This window comes from Lithobates pipiens, unplaced genomic scaffold, assembly GCF_037356315.1.
Source record: "Lithobates pipiens isolate NorthernLeopardFrog02 unplaced genomic scaffold, aLitPip1_a1.2 Scaffold_8, whole genome shotgun sequence".
NCBI classification, from domain to species: Eukaryota; Metazoa; Chordata; class Amphibia; order Anura; family Ranidae; genus Lithobates; species Lithobates pipiens.
The window spans coordinates 641923460-641947471 of record NW_027507903.1 but is presented as its reverse complement, the minus strand read 5'-3'; the positions used below and the strand labels follow the sequence as shown (position 1 = coordinate 641947471).

At 46.5% G+C, this 24012-nt stretch overlaps 1 protein-coding gene across 1 annotated transcript in view; it reads right to left on the bottom strand.

Annotated features, from left to right (window-relative positions):
* Positions 1-2771: 2771 nt before the first annotated feature.
* Positions 2772-24012, bottom strand: part of LOC143962439 (E3 ubiquitin/ISG15 ligase TRIM25-like) — an 83561-nt gene continuing 62320 nt past the window's right edge. Inside the window, exon 2 of the mRNA XM_077471713.1 lies at positions 2772-6363. Coding sequence (XP_077327839.1) covers positions 4870-6363 — 1494 coding nt within the window. The 3' untranslated portion in view covers positions 2772-4869. The remainder of the gene's footprint in view (positions 6364-24012) is intronic.

Sequence of the window (24012 nt, the reverse complement as noted above, 5' to 3'; positions counted from 1 at the left end):
ACTAACACACTTAGACCGAATTTTAACAATTCAAAGAATGTCAGGCAAAATGGTCGGCCCTCGCGCATGTTCACTTCATCAAATCCGGCCCTCTTTGAAAAAAGTTTGGACACCCCTGCCATAAGCCTTCAAAGACAGATTCGACCGTAATTCATGTGGATTTTCGGAGGAATGCAATTTTTGAACGAAAAACAAAATAAAAACGAATTTCGGGAGTAACTAAATAAATGTATTTTTCGGACGAAAACTAAATTCCGAAACAAGATATTTTACTCTGCACATGTCTAGTTTGCAGCCCCAACAGTGATGTCCAACAGAGTGCACCAGTGATGCCTTTCAGTGCTACAGAGCAGTGCCCATCAGTGCTACATACTCCTCATCAGTGAAGGAGAAAACTTACTCATAAAATTTTGTATATAAAACAGAAAGGAAGAAAATCTGTTTATTTGTTTAGCAAAAAATAAAAAGCCCAATGGTGATTAAAAACCACCCAAAGAAAGCTTTGCCTAAAAAAAATAAAAAAAATTTCAGCAAAATTCTAAACAATTATAGGTATTGGAATTTCCTTTCAAAATTTGACTGTGAACATAACTACTACAAAATTTAGCTGAAGTTACGAACTAAATGAAATAACGAATGCCACATATAAACAAATATTAAATAGGTTTTATTATTAGATCGTCACGTTCCATTCGTTATTTCAGATAATTCGTAACTGTGGATAAATTCGTACTCGTTACGTTCACTAACAGCCAAATTTGAAAGGCAATACCTATAATTGAATATTCTTAGTTATTATTTCAGGATTTTCGAATTTTCATTCATAAAATCGCAGAATTTCAAAAATTTGGAATTAACGAATGTCAAAATTCGTTAAAAAAAAAAAAAAAACTAATTCGGAACTAAACAAATTGCACATGTAATACTTACCCCATTATAAATGTAATAATAATATAATAGGAATTATTGCTAATATAATTAATTTTCAGCGAATAATAAGGCATTTGGTAAAGTTAGCTTTAGAAAAGCCCCTTTTCTCACTCTTGAGAAGGGGAGGAAAAAAAATTTACATGTTTGTTCATTGACCATTTGAAATACGAGACATGTACTCATTTTAATGTAAACATAGTCTCATTCTTATCTCGCTTGGTTGACAAAGTCTAAATTTACGATCTAAGAGAAACTAAGATAAAGCTCAAAAAAAATCTTTTTGCAAGAAACCTTATTTAAAACCATGCCTAGAAACTAAATTATTTTTTAGCCCCAATAGTACACCCCCTACATAAAACACTAAACAGTTATTTGTGAAAGTCCTTACCATTGAAGATTGAATTAATGTTTTTTCAGCAAAATCAGGCTACTACAGAAGAACTACGGAGATCAAAAGAACATGGATGGCATAGTTGGGGAAGGTAGGAGATCAGCAACAAGGACATGGAAAAAAGTTTTTCCCCCCCAGAGCTCTGCTTTAATTGTAGAGACTAAAAGGTGTGGTTCTTACTTCCTTGGCATCGGTGAATGTATAGAAAAGTTTGAGAGAAAAAAAAAAAAAAGAAGGGGAGTAGAGCATTTCAAGAGAGAACAGTTATAGAGGAAGGAGTTTCCCTCATTGTTCTCAGGTTCTCTCACATCATGATGATGAAATCTGGGTGGCGCTTGATGATGTCATCACAGTGCAACCATGAAGTGGTGAGAAAGGAGCTGTGAACACCGAGGGAGATGGGGGCTGGCTCAGGTTCTCACCTTTTTAAATATGAGCGAATTTTTAGCCTAAACTCTTCTCCTTCCTAGGTGCCGCCCCCTCCCTCACCAGTCATCTTCCCTATGGAGATTCCTCACAGGTCTGTGGAGATTTCTCTCCTCATCATTCCCATGGATCCTTCTGCTGCTCGTGGGAGCGCTCTGCTCTGAGTGCTGGAACCTTTTGTGCTTCCCCTGTTCTGAGTTTGTCATCTCCCAGGTCTGTTTAAATTTTCCCTCCCAGCACATTTGGCGATTTTTTATATTGGCACAATGGAGGCAGCAGGTTGTAGAACAGTCTTTGGGGATGTAAGTATTGGCAGAGGTGGCAATTCATTGGCAATAGGAGACGACTGAAGGTTTCCACTTCTCCGACCCCAATTAAATTTTTACCATCAATCTCTGAATACTTGCAACAATGTCATCATGCCATGCTCTCTTAAGGCCCGTACACGCAATCGGACTTTTTGAAAACAAACATGCAAATTAGACGTTTTGAGGCAACATCTGACCGTGTGTACGCTCCCTCGGACAAACTTTTTCGGTTTTCATCTGACTTTGCGAACAGACAAACTTTGACAACATAAGTTCGATGGAGCAAAGTCTGATTGTGTTTACAGAAAAACCAATCGGACTTTACAAAACACGCATGCTCAGAACCAATACAAAAGATCAGACAACAAATACAGAAGTTAACCAAAGGTGGTGGTAGTAAAGAGCAGAAAAACCCACGTGATTTGGTGAAAGTTGGCTGAAAAAGTCCAATCGTGTGTATGCTTAACAAGTTCACACGCAACGCCCTTTGTACAAAGTCTGATCGTGTGTATGAGGCTTTAGAAAAGGACACCAGAGGATGGGTATGAAGGCACTTAGAAGACAAACTGGGCCAAGTCAGGCTACTTGTCCAGTCTGAAGACAGGGAAAAAAAAAAAAAAAAAAAAAAAAAAAACCTCAGTGTCATGGATGCTCTCTTACATTTCTAAAACAACGTTTTCATACAAATGAAAAACAAAAAACACATGGAGCAGATTAAAAAGGTTTCAATTTTTATTGTTGGATTATAAAACCATAAACCATTGCACTTTCCTTTGAACCATTAAATCAAAAAAAAAAAAAAAAAAACTGAGGATATGGTGGGGGATATTTGGCTCATCCAAGCCAAATATGCACCAACTCCAAAAAAATAATAAAACCAGTAGCCACACTAAGGATTTCCGGTCTGACAAATAACTATTGATACAACACCATCTGCACAAACTCCTCCCTCTGATGTATTTGTCCCCAATAGAACTTCAGTAGAGACTAGAGGTGTGGTTATTACTTACTTAGGGTTGGTGAACGTATAAAATGATTATGGTCAGGTTTTTTTTTTTTTATCCCAGGAAAAATATAAAATATTGTAAACAAATATTTTACGTTTGCCAAGTGCAGACAGCAGGTGGTGCCATTGGGTCAGTTCTCCAGCTCTCCTCCAGTTACTGACTTATGTGCTGTGAAGTCCGATTTGATCTCTTGCTATTCAGGCCACACCCAGCTGGATGAGTCTGAGGAAGGACACGCCCACCTCTAGTTCAGGGATATGCAATTAGCAGATCTCCAGCTGTTGCTAAACCACAAGTCCCATCGTGCCTCTGGGTGTCATGCTTGTGGCTCTTGAGTCTTGCTATCCCTCACGGGAATTGCAGTTCTGCAACAGCTGGAGGTCCACAAATTACATTCTAGTTCATACAGCTTTGTGTGGAGGATCAATGAGAGAGAGACAACCCAAAAGTCAGCAGCTGCCCAGAGTGTCCAGTGATACCATGTCATGGAAGCGCCCAGTCATCAAGTTATAGAAAATAGCAACACAGAAAATTGATATATACATTTTTTTTTAATATAAAGTTGATCTAAAAAAAACACAATCTTTAAGCATTTTGTATTTCAGGGGAAAAAAAAAAAACAAAAAAACAAAAACCCAAACAAAACCAAGAGTCCCATACTTTAAAAGGAAACCTGTAATGAGGGGACTATGGAGAAGAAAATGCTGGGCCCCTTCCGAAAATGCTGCTTGCCTGGCTGTCTCTGGTATTGTCTCAGGTTCAAGACACTGATCTGGAACAATCATGTCGATGAAGAGATCCAAGTTCATGCAAAACTACCAAATCAAAATAATTGTTCTGGGTCAGTTACCTAGAGAGAGTATGGAAGCCATTGGTTCAGACTGATGGCCAGGGAACTAGTATTCTTTAGCAGTAGTCATCAATGGCGGCCACCATACTTCCTCCATAAGGATTCCTATAATACAATTGTGTGGGATGCAGACAGGTTAGCAGTATGGGTCTCCTTTTTATGTCCTGTACATCCTGGGGAAGGCGAGAGCTCTATGCTGCCACACACACACACGGTTATACTGCTCCTCTTCCTCTGCCCCTCCCCCAACCTGCTCTATTGTCACCCTTCACCCCTCTCCCGATCTCCACGAGTCCTCCCAGTACAGTCCCAGGGGTCATGTGACCTCTCCTAGGATGTAGAGGTGACCACATCCTATCCCATCACAATGGCCGCACTGCATTCCCTATACTGATGGATCATCTCCACCCTCTGTCTGATCATGGCTGCACATAGCGCCACCATGAGGCAGTGGGGGGTGGAGGGGGAGGGAAGAACTGCTGATACAACATGGTAACTTCCTGGAAACTTTTTTTGGAAAATTAAAGTTGAACAAAAAAAGGCAAATTTTTCTCATTTTGAAGAGAGTAAGGTAGGGTTATAATGCCTGTTAGTATTCCATTACAATTTGTTTTCCAAAACAGGAAAGCCCTGGTTGTTACCAGAACTAGTATCCCCATTGGAGGATTTTCCCCTCTATTCCAGTTCTGGTAACAACTCAGAATTTTTTCACATTGGGTGAGAACATTCACTAGGACAGATGGAGAGGGTGGCTTCCTCTAAATGGGATGGAGACAATAAAAACCTGACAGTTCAAAACTATAAAAACACAAACTAGATGGACTTGGGTCTTTAACCAGATCTATGTAACTACATGAGTGCAAATGCCCATATGAATGGAAGTTCATTAGCGAAGCCAAAACAATTGTTTATCCAAGTAATGTGATGTGCCAAAATCCCTCCACTCCAGTGCCAACCTCATTGTATTACACCCACCGAGTGCTCAGGCCTCCTTGCCCTTCTCATTCCCCCACATATCTTTATACAACCTCTCCATACACATATCCCAGCATGAAGGGGCTCAGTGAAGGTGGTGGTGAAGGTGCGGAGATGTCGGATCGGGTCACACAGATCATAAAAGGAGATCCGCCCGGCCTCATAATCCAAATATATCCTGACTCTGTTACTGGAGATATTGGAGGGCAACGAGATCACTTTACTGTCATGCATCACTCCATACCGATCACCATTCCAGCCCAAACCCCAGGACTTGTTATTATATCCAATTACTGACTGCAATCCCCCTCTCCTGTCTATACTGGGGTAACACATCCCGACTATCCACCAATCTGAACCCCCGAAATCCACTTCCCAGTAATGTCTCCCTGAGGGAAAACTTTGACTGCTCAACACCTGAGCACAATTCTGAAATCTCTCTGGCGTTTCTGGACGATTCTGGTTTCCATCTGACCTGGATACAGTTTTCCTGTCATCTGATATATGTATTTTATTATGAGCTGTATTTACATCCAGTAATATGTCTGCAGCTTCCTGTATATAGAAGTATACATTTATCTCCGTTATTATATCAGATAAACCTGTGTGTAATGTGTGTGATATCCCAGCCAGATCCAGACCCCCTCCATCATGGAGGAGCTTCTCATGTCTCTCTCTGTCCTCATTATCTCCATCCTCAGTATCACACAAGTCACCCATGTCTGATTCCTGTAAGACAGTCAGTGGATCCATCACGTTACACAGCCCCTCAATGTGACGTATGTTCCTGGACAGCTCCTCCTTTTTTATTTCCAGATCCCGGATGGAGATGGAGATCCGCTCTGCCGACCTGGAGATCTCCCTCAGGAATCTCTTCTCCAGGTCTTCCAGACGTCTCCTGAGATCTCTAAACTGGGCAGAGACTCTCTCGGTGTCACCAGCTGCTTTTTCTTCTACTTTCCTCCGGTGTTCCTGCAGACTCTGGACTCTTTCCTCCGTCTTCTCTCTCTTTATCAGAAGTTTCTGCAGAACATTCTTCAGAGCCTCCTTTTTCTTCTCAGAAGCCTCATCCAGTGACTCCATCTCATGTCCTTTATGCTTTCTAGTCACACAAAATTTACAGATACAGGTCTCATCCTCAGTGCAGTAATACTCCAGGATCTTCTTATGGAGGGAGCATTTCCTGCTCTCCATGGACAAGGTGGGGTCAGTTAAGATGTGTTCTGGGGACTTTTTGTGGACTCTCAGGTGTTTATCACACAGAGAAACCTCACAGAGCAGACAAGATGTAACAGAAAGTACAGGAGAGTCCACACAGTAAGTACAAAAGACCCCGGACTCCTCCAGATCTGGTTGAGCAGACATGAAATTCTCCACTATGTTACGTAGGGTTATGTTCCTGTGCAGTGCAGGCCGATCCGGAAACTTCTCTGCACTCAGGACGGGAATATCCTCCAGACTCCTCCTTTGTATCCAGCACACAATCAATACAGATCCAGCAGAAGTTGTGTCCACATTTCAGGTGCTGTATAAAATGTTCAGATGGAATGTTGCAGCTCAGCAGATGCTATGTCTGAAAGCAGAAGAGAGAAATTAAAGTAAAAGTCTGACACTTGAAAAGAACTCAGTTTAAGCAGAGTTCCACCCAAAAGTGGAACTTCCGCTCATTTGTCCCAACCCCCCCGCCCCCGATGCCACATTTGGCACCTTTCCCACTTCAGGGAGCCCAGGCTGTGGCGCGTTGCATCACAGCTCGGCTTCCCTCCTTCCCCCACCGCCGGGCCAGTAGGAAAGCACAGAGGTGCATCACACATGCACAGTAGGGACCTGGTGTGAAGCCTTAACACTACACTGCCAGGTTCCCTTGCCTGCAATGGCAGCAGCAGCACCCAACAGCTTATGGAAACATCAGCTGTGGTGCCAACATCCCTAGACTCCAGGACAGGTAAGTGTCCTATTATTAAAAGAGGTCAGCAGCTGCAGTTTGTGTAGCTGCTGGCCTTTAATTTTTGCAGGGGGGGGGGGGACCTCCTAAGTTTTTAACATTTATCTAAACAGGGTGAGGCTGATCTTTGACTCTTTATAGGATTAGTTATAATGGTGGATAATAAAAAAAAAGGTCTCATATAGAAAATTTTACTTTCCAAGGAAAACAAACAACTCTAATGGGGTATGACCTCAGACGCTTAATGCAGAGTGAGGCATGGAAGGGAAATTGCAGTTGGCGGGGAGCAGCAATTTTAATAACAAAGTGAAAATAAAGCGTGACATGGGGGAGTTGGCTCTCATGGTAGGAGTTTATAAAGTGAATCCACAGCAGCCAGGAACTGTATTTAAGGGTCTGGTAACCCACTTTAATTAAAATAGGCAGAAAACATAAGCTCACTCAGCTTCAACCAGTGGCGACTCCAAGTAACACTTAAGAAATGACACTTTGCTACAACGTAAAGTAGTGAGTGTACAGCTTGTATAACAGTGTAAATTTGCTGTCCCCTCAAAATCACTCACACATTAAATCACTGCCAACAAAAGTGAGTACACCCCTAAGTGAAAATGTCCAAATGGGACCCAAAGTGCCAATATTGTGTGGCCACCATTTTTTAGCACTGCCTTAACCCTCTTGGGCATAGAGTTCATCAGAGCTTCACAGGTTGCCACTGGAGTCCTCTTCCCCTCCTCTGACGACATCACAAAGCTGGTGGATGTTAGAGACCTTGTGCTCCTCCACCTTCCGTTTGAGGATGTCCCACAGATGCTCAATAGGCTTTAGGTCTGGAGACATGCTTGGCCAGTCCAATTTTGCCCTCAGCTACTTTAGCAAGGCAGTGGTCGTCTTGGAGGTGTGAAAAGGGATACCTAGGTCTGCCCCAAACATGCCCCTGGTATACAAGTTGGGTACCAAGTTAGCCCTAAGGATTTTATACGGGGGTCCCCATTAAAACACTGGAGCATGAAGGCCCCCCCCCCCCATTTGCACTAAACTGGAAGCAGTGTGGTGGCCTGGCTCCTGCTCATCATCCATGATAATGTCATCCTCCTCTCCCCATCCATGCACAACAGTGATCCCAGAAAGGTTTAAAGCATGCTCTTCTTGCTCCTCCTCATCCACCCCGGAACCATCCTCCTCTGACTCCTCCTTAGACTCCTTTTGGACGTGTCTCAGATAGGAGTAGCCCCCCTGGGAATTCATCCAGCATTGCCACTTCCTGCTCCTATTCGGCTTAAACCATAACACGACGCAATGCACGCTCCAAAAAGAAGGCATAAGGTACGATGTTACTGATGGCGCCATGGCTGCGACTGACCAGTTTGGTGATCTCATCAAATAGCCGCAGAAGTCTGCATGCGTCGCACATGAGCAGCCACTGGCGCGGTGAGAAAAAAAAAATAAAAAATAAAAGACACACCCCCCAAACAGAACCTGTTCTGCCGCAGAGTTCGTACGGGTAGTCATTAACTGCATGTTTCTGCTGGAGCAGCCTATCAAGCGTATAGAAGGTTGAGTTTCATTGTGTCGGGCAATCGCAAATAAGACGTCTGACCGGCAGATTGTGTCGCTACTGAATGTCAGCAAGGCCGTGTAAGATCTTCTGAAATGGGCCGAGATTTTCCTTGCCTGCTGCAAGATGTCATGGACCCCAGGGTATTCGACAACGAATTGTTGTATGACCAAGTTTAAGACGTGTGCCATGCATGGCACGTGTGTAATTTTGCCCCGTTTCAACGCGCTAAGCAGATTGGCACCATTGTCACACACCACTTTACTAACTGTCAAATTGAGTGGTGTTAGCCACTGATCTGCCTGTGAATGCAAAGCTGAAAGGAATGCAGGGCCAGTGTGGCTCTTGGCTTCCAGGCACAACAGACGCAGCACAGCAACGGAAAAGGAGGAGTCAGCTGAGGAAGAGAAGAAGAGGCAGGCCTGCATGCAATCCATGGCAATAAAACCAAATCTACATGGGTGCCACGGGTTACATGCTTGACGGCTGTCAGAAGGTTCACCCAGTGGGCAGTAAAAGTTATATACCTTCCCTGCCCGTGTTTGCTAGACCACGTGTCTGGTCAGATGCATCTTGGCACCGACACTGTGGGCTAGAGATGCATTCACTTGCCGCTGAACATGGCCATATAGCTCTGGGATGCCCTTCGGTGAGAAATACTTCATTCCTGGGACCTTCCATTGTGGTGTTCCAATGGCCACAAATTTTCGAAAGGCCTCCGAGTCCACCGGTTTATATGGCAGTAGTTGGCGGGCTATCAGTTCTGACAAGCCAGCGGTCAAGTGGTGGGCAAGAGGGTTATCCGGTGTCTTTTTTTTTTTTACGCTCGAACATCAAAAACATGAGGACGGCATGATGGAAGGTGGAGTGGAGGACAAATTGTGAGGAGAAGGAGAAGTAGAAGACAAGGCTGGACAGTGAGAGCCCGGAGTGTGGCTTTGTGGGTTCCGTTGCTCCCACTGGGTTCAGTGATGGCAGCTCATGTGCCTTCTTAAGGCGGTCGTCCCTAGGCGAGTGTTGGGCTTACCGTGACTTATGCGTTGACTGCAAAGGCTGCAGATGGCAACACTATTGTCAGCAGCAGATACGGTAAAAAAAGCCCACACCACGGAGCCATGTACTGGCATCCTGGGAGCGCCAGATGTGACCGTACATGGTTGATGCCTCGCTCCTGATACATTAGCAGTCTGCTTTGTCCCTCATGTGCAATCTAAGTGCCGCCTGCTTCTCCTCCCTATCTGCTGGTCCATATCTCCCTCTGAACTCGCCTCCTCTTCCTCTCTTGTGGGCACCCACGTGACATCACTAGACACGTCACCAGCGACGTCACCTTCCCCACCGCTATAATTAAAGATCTCGGAGTAGGCAGCAACACCGGGGACCAACCTCCTTCTTGGGCTGATCTGGGTACTGTCGTCAGACTGCTGAGTGGCGGTTGTTGCTACCTCCTCTTCCTGATCCAATGCCAAGAGTGGCTGCGCATTGGCAATGTCTTGTGATGGACCGGAAAATAATTCCTGCGACTCAAGCGTAGGGTATATGGTGGTGGTGTTGGTGGTAATGTCTTTGGGGGTGCACACAGCAGAGAGTGAAGAAGAGGGTGCAGATCGAGAGGATGAGTGAGCCACTCAACCAAGTCTGGTGCGTCCTTTGACGTAATCAAACGCACCTTCTGCAATTTGCCACTTTGGCTCAAGCCTGTTGCTCCTACCCCTACTACCCCTGCGGAAGGGCCTGTCTCTTCCTCTGCCTGTCATTTTTTTAAATGACCCTGTGACAAAAGTCTCTAGAGAAGTGCAGTATATGTGGAAGAAGGTATACAACACCCCGCTTCAATCTGTCGTTTTGGGGGGCCACTGGTCGATCACACCAGTTATACTTTTTTCTAATTGCGTTTGTCACCCTTTGTAGTATCACTGCAGAACCACTCAGCAGTCACAATGCTGCACAGTGGAAATGCACTATGCTTTCTATATTTGAAAGTATTTTATACATGTATTACACCCCTATATACTGCACATCAAATAGTACACCTATACCAATCCTTAAAAGGACCTTTGTGGACCTAGTAGTAGCTAGCGAATTGCAGACTGTCCCTGCTCCAAAGACCAAACTGTCCCTCCCTACACTGAGAAAAGACAGCTGCAGAATCGGTCAGCACTCAGCAGCACAGGAGTGCACCATAATATACTTTCTATATTTGAAAGAAAGTATATTCTAAAGTGTATTACAACCCTATATACTGTACACCTATACCAGTCCTTAAAAGGAATTTTGTGGACGTAATAGCTAGTGATTAAACCGACTGTCCCTGCTCCACACAGCATCCTTTCCCTACACTGACAAAAGACAGAATGTAAAATGGCTGCCAGATCAGGTCTATTTATTAAAAAGGTAAGGGGTATGTCCAATTGCCCATATGCTGAAATGTCTCAATTGGCTGTCCTGCACCCCATGATGGATGTGTCATGGGTCAAAGTTCACAATGTAAACGCATATGTCCACCGGTTTGGCAAATCGCGAATTTGCTGCGAACCAACTGTCGGGCGAACCGCAAGGCCATCTCTAATGGTACAGTACTACATACCCCCAACTTTTCATATTCATCTTGGAGGTGTGTTTGGGATCATCATGTTGGACTGTGGCCCAGTCTCTGAAGGGGGGGGGGGGGGGGGGGGAATCATGCTCTGCTTCAGTATGTCACAGTACATGTTGGCATTCATGGTTCCATCAATGAACTATAGCCGGCAGCACTCATGCAGCCCCAGACCATGACACTTCCACCACAATGCTTGACTGTAGGCAAGACACACTTGTCTTTGTACTCCTCACCTGGTTGTCGCCACACACGCTTGTCACCATCTGAACCAAATACGTTTATCTTGGTCTCATCAGACCACAGGACATGGTTCCAGTAATCCATGTCCTTAGTCTGCTTATCCTCAGCAAACTATTTGCGGGCTTTCTTGTGCATCATCTTTAGAAGAGGCTTCTGTCTGGGATTACAGCCATGCAGACCAAATGTCATACAGTGTCCGTCGTATGGTCTGAGCACTGACAGGCTGACCCCCCCCCCCTTCAACCTCTGCAGTAATGCTGGCAGCACTCATACGTCTATTTCCAAATGACAAACTCTGGATATGATGCTGAGAACATGTACTCAACGACTTTGGTTGACCATGGCGAGGCCTGTTTTGAGTGGAACCTGTCCTGTTAAACCACTGTATAGTCTTGGCCACCGTGCTGCAGCTCAGTTTCAGGGTCTTTGGAAATCTTCTGGGAAATGTAGTTCCAAAACATCTGGGGTGCCAAGGTTCCCCCTCACTGGCCTATGTCATCTTTATGTAGAGCAACTTTTTTTATTTATTTTTTTATCTTCAGAGTTCTTTGCCATGAGGTGCCATGTGCTAGGGATAACTAGGCCCGATTTGGACATTTTCGCTTTTGTTGCCAGTGGACATTAATGGCTGTGTGTTGAGTTATTTTGGAGGGGACAGCAAATTTACACTGTTATACAAGCTGTACACGCACTACTTTACATTGTAGACAAGTGTCATTTTTTCAGTGTTGTCACATGAAAAGATCCAATAAAATATTTATAAAAACGAGAGGGGGGAATAGATGGATCTTATTTTACACACACATTCAAGTTTTGGCGATAGTGAATCGCTACACATGCAATGAAGGCCTACACAATTACTGCATAGGTGAAGCTCAAGCCTCACATCTATGAGGAAGGGTGCCATTGGGGGGGGGGGAGAAGAAGACAGGGGGGGGGAAGAAGAAGACAGGGGGGGGGGGAAGAAGAAGACAGGGGGGGGGGAAGAAGAAGACAGGGGGGGGGGGGAAGAAGAAGACAGGGGGGGGGGGGGAAGAAGAAGACAGGGGGGGGGGGGGAAGAAGAAGACAGGGGGGGGAAGAAGAAGACAGGGGGGGGAAGAAGAAGACAGGGGGGGGAAGAAGAAGAAGACAGGGGAAGAAGAAAGAAGAAGCAGGACTTTCAAAAGGCTAAGGTTGTTACCTTTTCTTCAAGCCAACCCAGAACACTTTAGCGATGCAAGGCAATTTTTTAAAATTAGTATACACTATCTCAGGGATATGCAATTAGCGGACCTCCAACTGTTGCAAAACTACAAGTCCCATCATGCCTCTGGGTGTCATGCTTGTGGCTGTCAGAGTCTTACTATGCCTCATGGCACTTGTAGTTCTGAAACAGCTGGAGGTCCGCTAATTGCATATCCCTGCGGATTGTAAAACACCTGGGACACCTTTGGGTGCCCAAAGGAGAATAGTACAGTGGGTGAACAATGAGGGTGGCCAAATTGTGTTAACAGTGGGAGGGGCTTAACCACTTCCGGACCGGTGTTCTGGCAGATAGTGTCCGCCCCGTACTGCGCATGCGCAGTATGGAGCAGATGAAGCTTCGGAAAATCTGAGTGGAGGCGGTAGCCCCACCGTGCAAGCGGACATAGGGTTGGGGAAATCAGAGGGCCCCTCGCCACGCTTTGGGCTCGGCCGCGCTGCGCTTGGCTCTTTTATATTCCAACTCTATGTCCACTTGGATGGTGGGGATGGAACCTGGACTCACAGCGCAGGCGCCGTTCATCCTCGGCTATTTTCGGAATCTGTGTGTGCTGTGTACTGCGCAGTACACAGCGGACACTATCCGATGGGGGACAGTATATGATAGAACACCAGCTCACGATGATATACATCAGCTCTTTGAAGAGGAATACCGTTGTTATGGCAGATAGCCAAGTTATAACCTCAGTATCCTCTTCAATGGGCGGACGGCTTTCTGATAAAAGTGGTCTCTGAGGCGCATTCGCCGCAAGATCACTCTCATCAGGGGAGGGAGATGGGACCCGCCTCGCTCCGGCGATTACCGGACCCGCGGAGATGAACGTGTCCTTCCCAATGCTTGGCTAGCTGCCGAGTCGGGTGGGGGGGGGGGGGGGGTATTAGATAGAGAAAGTCCTCACTTGGCTCCATAGTATTGATTGGCGGAAGGGACGTCAAGCGTCACTTCCGCCCAATGCTCTTAAAGAAGAAAAATAAATAAAAATATGAGATGTGAGGTCTTTTTGACCCCAGATATAATTTAAGAGTTCCCGTCATGCTTTTTTTTCTATTACAAGGGATGTTTACATTCCTTGTAATAGGAATAAATAGGACAGTGTCAATATAAAAAATAAATGTAATCTCATTTAACCTCCCCGTCCTGCCAAGCTTGCGCGCAGAAGCGAACGCATACACGAGTAGTACCCGCATATGAAAACTGTTCAAACCACGCGTGAGGCATCACCGCGATCATTGGAGCGAGAGCAACAGTTCTAGCCATAGACCTCTTCTATAAAACTCTAAAAACGTGTAACCTTTAGAAGTTTTTAAAACGTCGCCTATGGAGATTTTTATGGTGTAAAAGTTTGTCACCATTCCACGAGCGGGTACAATTTTGAAGCGAGACATGTTGGGTATCGATTTACGCAGCATAACACACTATTTTTTTTTTTTTTTTTTATAAAAAAAAATAATAAGTGTGTGTGTGTGTGTGTGTGTGTGTGTGTGTGTGTGTGTGTGTGTATTTCCTTCCCCCCACTCCCCCCCTAAAGTGTGCTTGTAAGACCGCTGCGCAAATACAGTGTGACAAAGTATTGCAACAACCGCCATTTTATTCTCTAGGATGTTAGAAAAAAAAAAAAGTTTAACTTGTAAACGCCAAGTCTGAAAAAATAGGCCCGGTTCTTACGTGGTTAAAGGAACATGGTTAAATAAACCAAAAGCATTCTTGTGCCCATAGAATATGAACTTATTTAAACTAAATTAAAAGTGAACAGTGGCAGCAGCACATTGGACATGCCAATAGGGAAGAGGTTGGTGTCAATAGGGCAGTGGTTGGTGTCAATCAGTAGGGCAGCACAGGGATGGAATGAGCCTCTTATAATGGGTACAGTAGGTATATAGACCTCAAAACTCAGCACAGGGATGGTGGGAGCACCTTATTATGGTTTACAGCAGGTGTACAGACCCAGGAACTCAGTACAGGGATGGTGGGAACTAAGGATGAGCTCAGGTGTGTTCACATGGTCCACGTGCAGAGCCCACCAGGAAGTCGGGGCAGCGCTGAGCTAATTACAGGCAGTGAGACATTGCCCCGATCTCTGCAGCCGAACATCAGGGCAATGTCTCACTGGCTGCGATTAGCGCAGCGCCACGCCAACTTCCTGGCGGGCTCTGCACGTGGACCATGTGAACACGCCTGAGCTCATCCCTAGTGGGAACCCCTCATAAAAATGGGCACAGCAGGCATACAGGCCTGGGAACTCAGCACGGGGATGGTGGAAACCCCTCATAATGGGCACGGCGGGTGCACAGACCTGGAAACTCGGCACGGGGATGGTGGGAACCCCTCATAATGGGCACGGCGGGTGCACAGACCTGGGAACTCAGCACGGGGATGGTGGGAACCCCTCATAACGGGCACGGCGGGTGCACAGACCTGGGAACTCAGCACGAGGATGGTGGGAACCCCTCATAACGGGCACGGCGGGTGCACAGACCTGGGAACTCAGCACGAGGATGGTGGGAACCCCTCATAATGGGCACGGCAGGTGCACAGACCTGGGAACTCAGCACGAGGATGGTGGGAACCCCTCATAATGGGCACAGCGGGTATACAGATCCAAGTACTCAGTACAGGGATGCTGGAAACCCCTTATAATGGGCACAGCATGGGTACAGACCTGGGAAATCAGCACAGGGATGGTGAAAACCCCCTCATAAATGGGCTCAGCAGGTGTAAAGACCTGGGAACTCAGCACAGGTAGGGGGAAACCCCTCATAATGGGCACAGCAGGTGTACAGACCTAAGGACTCAGCGCAGGGATGATGGAAACCTCTCACAATGAGTACAGCAGGTACCTAGAGTTAGCAGTAGCCAGGAGACTACATAGGGACTAGTGGGCAGCAGCTGCAATTGTAGGCAGCATTATCCACAGGTGGTCAGATGACCAACAGAAGAAAGAAACCTAAAGAGATCCAATACACCCTGCACAGCACAGATATCGGCACCAGTAACAGCATATGCACCAGGACACCGATCACTCACCAACAGCCTCTGTTTTCAACCGGCCACACTGCAATATTCGTCATGTTACTCCCCTCCTAATTTCAGCCCTGGCTTCACCTGCAGCACCTCTTACCAGTCTCTATGACTGCATTGTCCAGTTCCCCTGGATACTTGTCTCTCTAGCTTTTATTTGCAGTGCCCTGCTGCAGTATGGCCCACCTCTGGCCTATGGATTGGGGTTACTCCTGAAACCCCGATAGGAACTGACCTGATTCCTCCTGGAACAAGATTTGCTTTCTCCTGGGCACCTCTGACCCCCCTCGATGAGACTCTCTGTCTTTGCCCTCTGGGTGAGACCTTCCGTATCCTTCACTGGGAGTGATCTCCAAACTGGAAGTCCTGAGCTCTCCTCAGACCTGAGTACATAACGACCATACACACCTGTGTACTCACACAGATTGCAGGCACCTGGTAAACTCTGGACACAGGATTGAAAGTTCTGATCCAAAACTTCAGAATCCAAAGTCAAAAACACAGCTTTCTCCATTCAGGGCCAGTTCACACTACATGCAGTCCAGTGCATTTTCTTTTCTGCATCAAACGCATGGAAAGTAGGTTATATGGTTTTCAATGGCATAGTTCACACCAGTGCTTGCAGTTCCAGAAAAAAAAAAAAGTAGAACATGCTGCATTTTTCCTGCACTGGACTGTACTGGAACGCTGTAAAACGTACAGGAACACACCAAAAGTGCACTGGAACACACATGTCCTTATTTAAGGTTAGGAAAAAAGGGGGAGGAAAATGCACTGGACTGCATCAAAAATGCTCCAAAAATGCAATCAAAAAAGGGGAATGCAGAAAAGCATCTGAAACGCATCTGGACTGCATTTCTATGGTGTGAACTGGTCCTCAGAAACAATAGTCTGAAATGTTGCATTAACACCTAATGCAAATCCTGTCCCATTTTTCTATATTCTCACAGTGACAGTGCCTCTCAGTGTCACATTCCTGCCCCCCCCCCCATCCCATTTCAAACCGCAGGGCAGGAGACACAAGCTCCTCACTTTTGCATCTCTGTGCCAGCGACCCCCTAAGGCTCTATTCACATCCATGCATGTTGCTTTTGAGTGTTTCTGCAGTGCTTTTTGCGGTAATTGCCAAGTTTTTGGACACGCGTTTTTAGCATGATTTTGCTGCGATTTGCTTTTTGCGTTTTTTTTTTACACTGTATATAGCTGGTTGCTAAGGAGGGGGCCAGCTACCGCGTCCTTAACAACCGATGAGTCATCAGATCTCATCGGGCGTCCCGCTCAATGTAACAAAATAAGAATTGCGGCTAAAAAAAAAAAAAATTGAGAAAAAATGGTGTGGGGTCCCCCCCCAAGTCCATACCAGACCCTTGGGTCTAGTACTGATTCGGAGGGGACCCCCATGCTAAAATAAAAAAAAATGGTGTGGGGGTCTCCCTAAAATCCATACCAGACCCTTATCTGAGCATGCAACCCAGCACAGCAGGTCGAGAAAGGGAGGGGAAAAGCGAGCGCCCCCCCCCCCCAAACCATACCAAGCTGCATGCCTACATGGGGGGTAGGGGAGCTCTGCGCCCTCCACCCCAAAGCACCTTGCCACCATGTTGATGGGGACAAGGGCCTCTTCCCGACATCCCTTGCCCGGTGGTTGTCGGGGTCTGCAGGCGGGGAGCTTATCGGAACCTGGAAGCCCCCTTTAACAAGGTTCGACCTATGTGAATGAGTATGGGGTACATCTCCAGAGCGCCTTCCATATCAAACATTAACCTTCCTGAGTGTGGCTCGGGGGGGAATTTTCACTACACTCGGGATTGCATTGCAGGATCCAGGCAAAGTTACTTACCTTGTCCCCAGGATCCTGCAATGTCCTCCTGCTGTGTCCGCGGGCTGTGTCCTCCACCCAATGTACTGTGTTCCAGGCTCCGTTCCCTGCAAGTGGCGTGATGCATGGGGGTGGAGCCCGGCGACAAATTCGTCCCTAGTGCTTTGTCCAGTGCCTTGCATGCACTTTTATATTATATATTCTGTTCTTTTACCCCGTACACACGATTGGAAATTCCCCCAACAGAAGTTTGATGTGAGCTTTTGGTCGGAAATTCCGACCATGTATATGCTCCATCGGACTTTTGCTAGTGGAATTCCCACCAGCAAAAGATTGAGAACGGGTTCTCTATTTTTCAGTCGGAAAAAGTTACGATCGGAAATCCCGATTGCCTGTAGCAATTCCAACACGCAATATTCCTACGCAGGCTCGGAAGCATTAAAATTTATTTTCTCGGCTCATTGTAGTGTTGTACGTCACCGCGTTCTTGACGGTCGAAAGCTGAGAGATCTTTTGTGTGACCGTGTGTATGCAAGCCAAGCTTGAGCAGAATTCCGTCAGAAAAACCATCATAGCTTTTTCCGACCAAAATTCGGATCGTGTGTACGCAGCATTTCTGCCTGGAAACTTGAGAATGTCCATCCAAAAACCATCCCTTTACATCAAAAGCGGCTTTAGACCAGCTAGAAAACAGCGATAGTGAATAAAGGGCCCTTAAGCAGTAATGACAACCGTGTCCACGTTGCACTCCTGATGGTCTTTACTGGCAGTCGGAGCTCATTAACAATATCCAATAAGGTACAGTAACAAGACAATGGTATTTCTTGGAGTGGATGAAGCTAAAGATGCTTATGTACAGTGTTCAAAGATAGGTTCAGTAAACTATTCCCACGGTAAAGCTGTCTGTACACAGTGTTCCAGTAGAGTAACAAGGAAAGGTTTGCAAAGGTGGGCAATTGCCCTCTCACCAACGACCAGGCCGATTTAATGCCTTCTGGACAGCGGCTCCCGGAGCGACATCCTTGCAGTGGATCTGCTGTCACGATCTCCCAATGCGAAGCACGGGTGGTCAGATGACCAAGATGGTACTGGATGATGAACAGCAAGCAGTGCTAGGCCCTTCTCGTCCAGGTTGGAATGTTGTACACCGCATTATAGGCCTCACCCTAAATGCACAGAGAGGTCCATAACGCAGCAGGCCCAGGAGGAATAGAGCGTGGGGCGGGTTTTTGACTTCTTTTATAGCTTCTCCCAGCAATCTCCCTGATGATAGCAAAGATCCCTGGGATATGTAGTTCAGGTGTATAGTCATGCAGAGCAATTGCTATTCTGAGGAACTACTAGTCCCACAAGCCCTTTGGTTCGGCTCACAAATATGATGTCAGATAATGACGCTGGGCACTAGAGGGATATTACGATATATAGAAATAACGAGGATCACCCTACTTTGCAATTGTAGTCCACATTGCTACATCCTCCCCCCACTTTAAATACTTTGGACCCTGAAGACATAACAACCTGTGGGATCACCTTACTGTATCATAAGAAAGTGAATGGTTAATCATCTGACAAACCAGAAGTTGCAACAGTCAACAACTGACCCAAAGAAGGCTCTTCTAACAGTAAATTATATACATCATCAGGGAAAGTCATATTCATTTTGTGACAGGACAATAACAAGTTAGTGGCCCACCCAGTAGTGCCAGGAGGTGGATCAAGGTAATACTTTACTAAAGGTTCAATAAAGGAGGCAAGCGATTGGCTAGAATGTTGAGCGGTAGGGATACGTTTTCAGAATTTTCTCCAAAGGTATTATACGTCAGTCTCTTTGGAGGGCATATTTTCTGTCTCAACCTTTTTTTTTTTGTACTAATTTCTCTTTATTAAATTTTTTAATACAAATTTACAATGGCTTTCACAAAGACCCTCATCTCATACATGTATAATAATAAAGGCAAAGCCATATACAACACTCAAGTTACCACAGGCTTGCCTACATAAATATCCCCCCACCCAGCCCACCCCGCACTTCGAACACACGCTGCTAGCCCCAGACACCTTAATCATGGTTGGCTGGTTGGAAGATGGTGGACGCCATTGGGGTCAAGAGAAAGGAAGAGGGGTGATGCACCCAGAGGGTAGTGCAGGAGGGTGCAAGAGAAAAAGGCCCCCCTACCCCCCCACGACCACAAACCAGACTGACGGATACTGAATCTATCCCTCGGCAACCCCACTCAGGGGGTAACCCATATCACTCAACCAGGGGTTCCATAGCGCCCTAAATTTCTTTAACCACTTGCAGACCGGACCAATTTGCTGGTCAAAGACCAGACCCCTTTTTGCGATTCGGCACTGCGTCGCTTTAACTGACAATTGCGCGGTCGTGCGACGTGGCTCCCAAACAAAATTGACGTCCTTTTTTTCCCACAAATAGAGCTTTCTTTTGGTGGTATTTGATCACCCCTGCGGTTTTTATTTTTTGCGCTATAACCAAAAATAGAGCGACAATTTTGAAAAAAACGCATTATTTTTTACTTTTTGTTATAATAAATATCCCCCAAAAATATATAAAAAAACATTTTTTTCCCTCAGTTTAGGCTGATACGTATTCTTCTACATATTTTTGGTAAAAAAAATCGCAATAAGCGATTATTGATTGGTTTGCGCAAAAGTTATAGCGTTTACAAAATAGGGATAGTTTTATAGCATTTTTATTAATAATTTTTTATTATTATTTTTTTTACTAGTAATGGCGGCGATCAGCGTTTTTTATTGTGACTGCGACATTGTGGGGGACCCATCGGACATTTTTGACACATTTTTGGGACCATTGTCATTTATACAGTAATCACTGCTATATAAATGCAGTGATTCCTGTGTAAATGACACTGGCAGTGAAAGGGTTAACCAGTGGGTGGCAGTGTAGGGGTTAAGTGTTCCTAGGGGTGTGTTACTAACTGTGGGGGCGTTGGGCTTTCATTTAGTGAACACTGATCTCTGCTCCAATCACATGGAGCAGAGATCAGCGTCACTAGTTGCTAGGCAGAATGGAGAAATGTTGTTTACACAGCATTTCCTCCATTCGGCCGCTCCGTGAGATGATCGCGGGGATGCCCGCGGCGATCGAGTCCGCGGGTCCCGCGACCGGACTCACGGGGGTCCCGACCAGCGCGGGAGCGCGCCGCCGGCGGTGTGCTCCCGATGGCAGGGCGGCATTGAATATTGGACGTACCTGTACGCCAATATGCCTGCCCGTGCCATTCTGTCGACGTACATCGTCGTGCGCTGGTCGGGAAGTGGTTAAGTTATTTTGCCTTATAAACATCGCTCGTTCACACCAAATTGTGGAGTTAATTGCGTTTGCCCATGATTCTAGTACAGGGGGGTTTTTATCTTGCCAGTTTATTGCTATTAGCCGCCTAGCCTGGTACAGGCACCTTAGTATAGACGTCCTTGTTAGGGAGGGAATTCTACCCTCCTCTAAAATCCCCAGTAAGCAGATCTTGGCTTCTGGTTTCAAAGTAGTCTTAAAGGTCCTGTTTATTCTGTGTACAATTTCTATCCAGTACCTGTACAGTTTTGGGCATTTCCACACCACACTGGCGACAGCGGAGGATGCGACGAGGCAACATCTGAAGAGAAGGAGAGAAGAACAGAAGACAGCGAAAGTGGCGACAGCGGCGACAGAAGACCGGGCCACCGCCTGTAAAAGAGCTAGAAGAAGGCGCGGTGGCCCGGCAAGAAGAACCGAAGAGGGGGACAAGACCCCCGAAGTCAGAAGAAGAAGGCGGCGAGGAAGAAGTCCGGCGAGAAGACCCCCGAAGACGGAAGACCCCCGGAGCTGTGCAATAAACTATTTCAACCCTTGTGTGTTGTGTTTTTTTTTACTTTCTTTTACAGGTGAATGGGTAGGGGTACATTGTACCCCATACTCATTCACATAGGGTGGGGGCCGGTATCCGGGGGCCCCCTTATTAAAGGGGGCTCCCGGATTCCGATAAGCCCCCCGCCCGCAGACCCCGACAACCAACGGCCAGGGTTGTCGGGAAGAGGCCCTTGTCCTCACCAACATGGGGACAAGGTGCTTTGGGGTGGGCACCCCCCCATGTTGAGGGCACGCGGCCTGGTACGGATCAGGAGGGGGGCGCATGCTCGACCCCCCTTTCCTGGCCGACTGGGTAGCATGCTCGGACAAGGGTCTGATGTGGACCTGGGGGGGACCCCCACGCCGATTTTTTCGGCGTTGGGGTTCCCCTTTAAGTCCATACCAGGTACCGCGGAGAAAAGTCCGCTCATTTTGAGCGCGTCTCCAGGTAGCCGGGGCCAGCGAATGAGGCGTCGCTGGCCCGGCTACCTGGAGACGCGCTCAAAATGAGCGGACTTTTCTCCGCGCGGGAAAAGTCCGCTCATTTCAAAAGTACTGCGGACTGGCATACCAACGGCCGGATTGTCCGCGGAAATGCAAGTCCGGCGGGAAGATTGAAGTGCAAAAATGCTTTCTAAGTCCACCGTACTTTCGGGTAAAAAAAGTCAGCCGGAGGCTACACACGGGGGGATTGTCCGGCGGACTTGAGTTTGCCGGACTTTTCCACCCGATTGTTTGATCGTGTGTACGCGGCATTAGTCTACCTGTAAAGTGGCAGATCTGTACCATGTCTAGAATCTGCTACAGCAATAATTGCATTTATAAAGCCCAAAATTTTCCTTGCAAGCTGCCTTTATTTTGCTCAGCAACAGCTGGGGAGCCAGTGTGTATGATGAGGCCACAATGTAGTGCGTTGGGAACAAGATTAGAGATTTTTTGGATACATTCTGGTGTCACTTTGACTTTGGATAGAAGTAACGGGTGTGTAAAAATTGGTCTTTGGGTGTCGGTGGCGCCTTCCCACCATAACCCTATAGAGGTACTCTTGATGAAAGCAAGAATTGGCCTTGATGTAAAAAAATTGCAATGATATGCACCTGTCAAACAGGTGCTGAAAAATTACCCTTTGGGTGTCGGGGGCGCCTTCCCACCATAACCCTATAGAGGTAATCTTGATGAAAGCAAGACTTGGCCTTACTGTAAAAAATTGCAATGATATGCACCTGTTAAACAGGTGCTGAAAAATTTGCCTTTGGGTGTCGGTGGCACCTTCCCACTGTAACCCTATAGAGGTACTCTTGATGAAAGCAAGAATTGGCCTTGCTGTAAAAAAATGCAATGATATGCACCTGTCAAACAGGTGCTGAAAAATTGGTCTTTGGGTGTTAATCGTGCCCAACAGAAACCTATACCAAAACATACTTCCAGATAAAAAATGATTAAACACCCTCGAAGCTAGGCAGCCTTGAAGTCCTGCAGAGATTCCACATCCCAAAAAGACTTAATTGGTGACATCGGCATCAGGGACTTCATAGCTGGTAATGAAGGACTGATTCATTTTTATAAAAGTCAAACTGTCCATGGAGTCTGTGGACAGACACGTTCTATGATCAGTAACGAAACCTCCTGCAGCACTGAATGCCCGTTCTGAAAGCACGCTAGATGCAGGGCAGCCCAACAACTCAATAGCATACTGGCCAGTGGTCTATTCTCATGACCCAGTAAGTCAGTGGATCATCAGCTGGAAAGCTCTCCATCTGTTTTAGCCCTGAGGTAATTGTCCACCATGTGATGTAGATGCTGTCGATGGACTGTGGAAGCTGACAGCCCTGGGTGACGAAGACTAAAAAAAAACTGAAATGCTTCACTTAGGCGGACGTCTTCTCCAACGCTCCTCTCTTGACCAGCAGAAGACTCAAAATGACATTTTCCACCACACTGTAACCTACTTTAGTCAGGAAAAATGTTCAATAAAATCCTCTTTAACGTGTCCTCAAGAGATTTTATCTTCTGCACTCTCTGTGGGGATGGGATGAGTTCTGATATCTTCCCCTTATAATGGTGGTCAAGGAGGGCAGTAATCATCCTTCTCCTTTATGCCACGCATTCTTGGGTCCTTTCACAGGCTTTGAAGCATGAGGTTGCCCATGCACCTCAAATTTGCTGAGGCTTGAGAAGCAGACTCCTCAGGGTCACTTGGGATGACAGCATCTGGAACTTCCTCCTCCCAGCCACCTACTACTCCCAAGGGTCTGGGGGTTGGAAAGGCATCGCTTACAGATTGACGCATGTCTTCCTCTTCATCAAAGCCTATGAAAGTGCCAGAATCCTCCTCCTCATCCTCCTACCGTCTCTCCTCCTGTGTGTTCTGTGACATAGGAATGATGGTGTCTGGATAAATTGGGCCTTGAGAGGAAAGGGAGTCCTCCTCTTCCTCCTGCTGCTCTGCCTCCAGTGCCCTTTCCACAATGCCACGCAGAGTCTGCTCCAGCAGGAACACAACGGGGATTGTGTCACTGATGCATGCACTGTCACTTCTCACCATCCTTGTGGCCTCCTCAAATGGTGACAATACAGTGCATGCATCCATAATGATCAGCCATTGGCGTAGGGAAAAAATTTGAGGCAGCCTGAGCCTTTCGTCGTGCGGTACTGGCACAGGTACTCATTGACAGCCCTCTGCTGTGGGAGGCTCCCACTGTGTGACGCTTCCCTTCTTCTGACAGTTCTTTTATAATGGAGGGCGGGGCCACCTCTGACGCATGAAACCGTGTAACCCCGCCCACAGACCCCCACAACCACAAGCTAGGGTTGTGGGGATGAGGCCCTTGTCCTCATC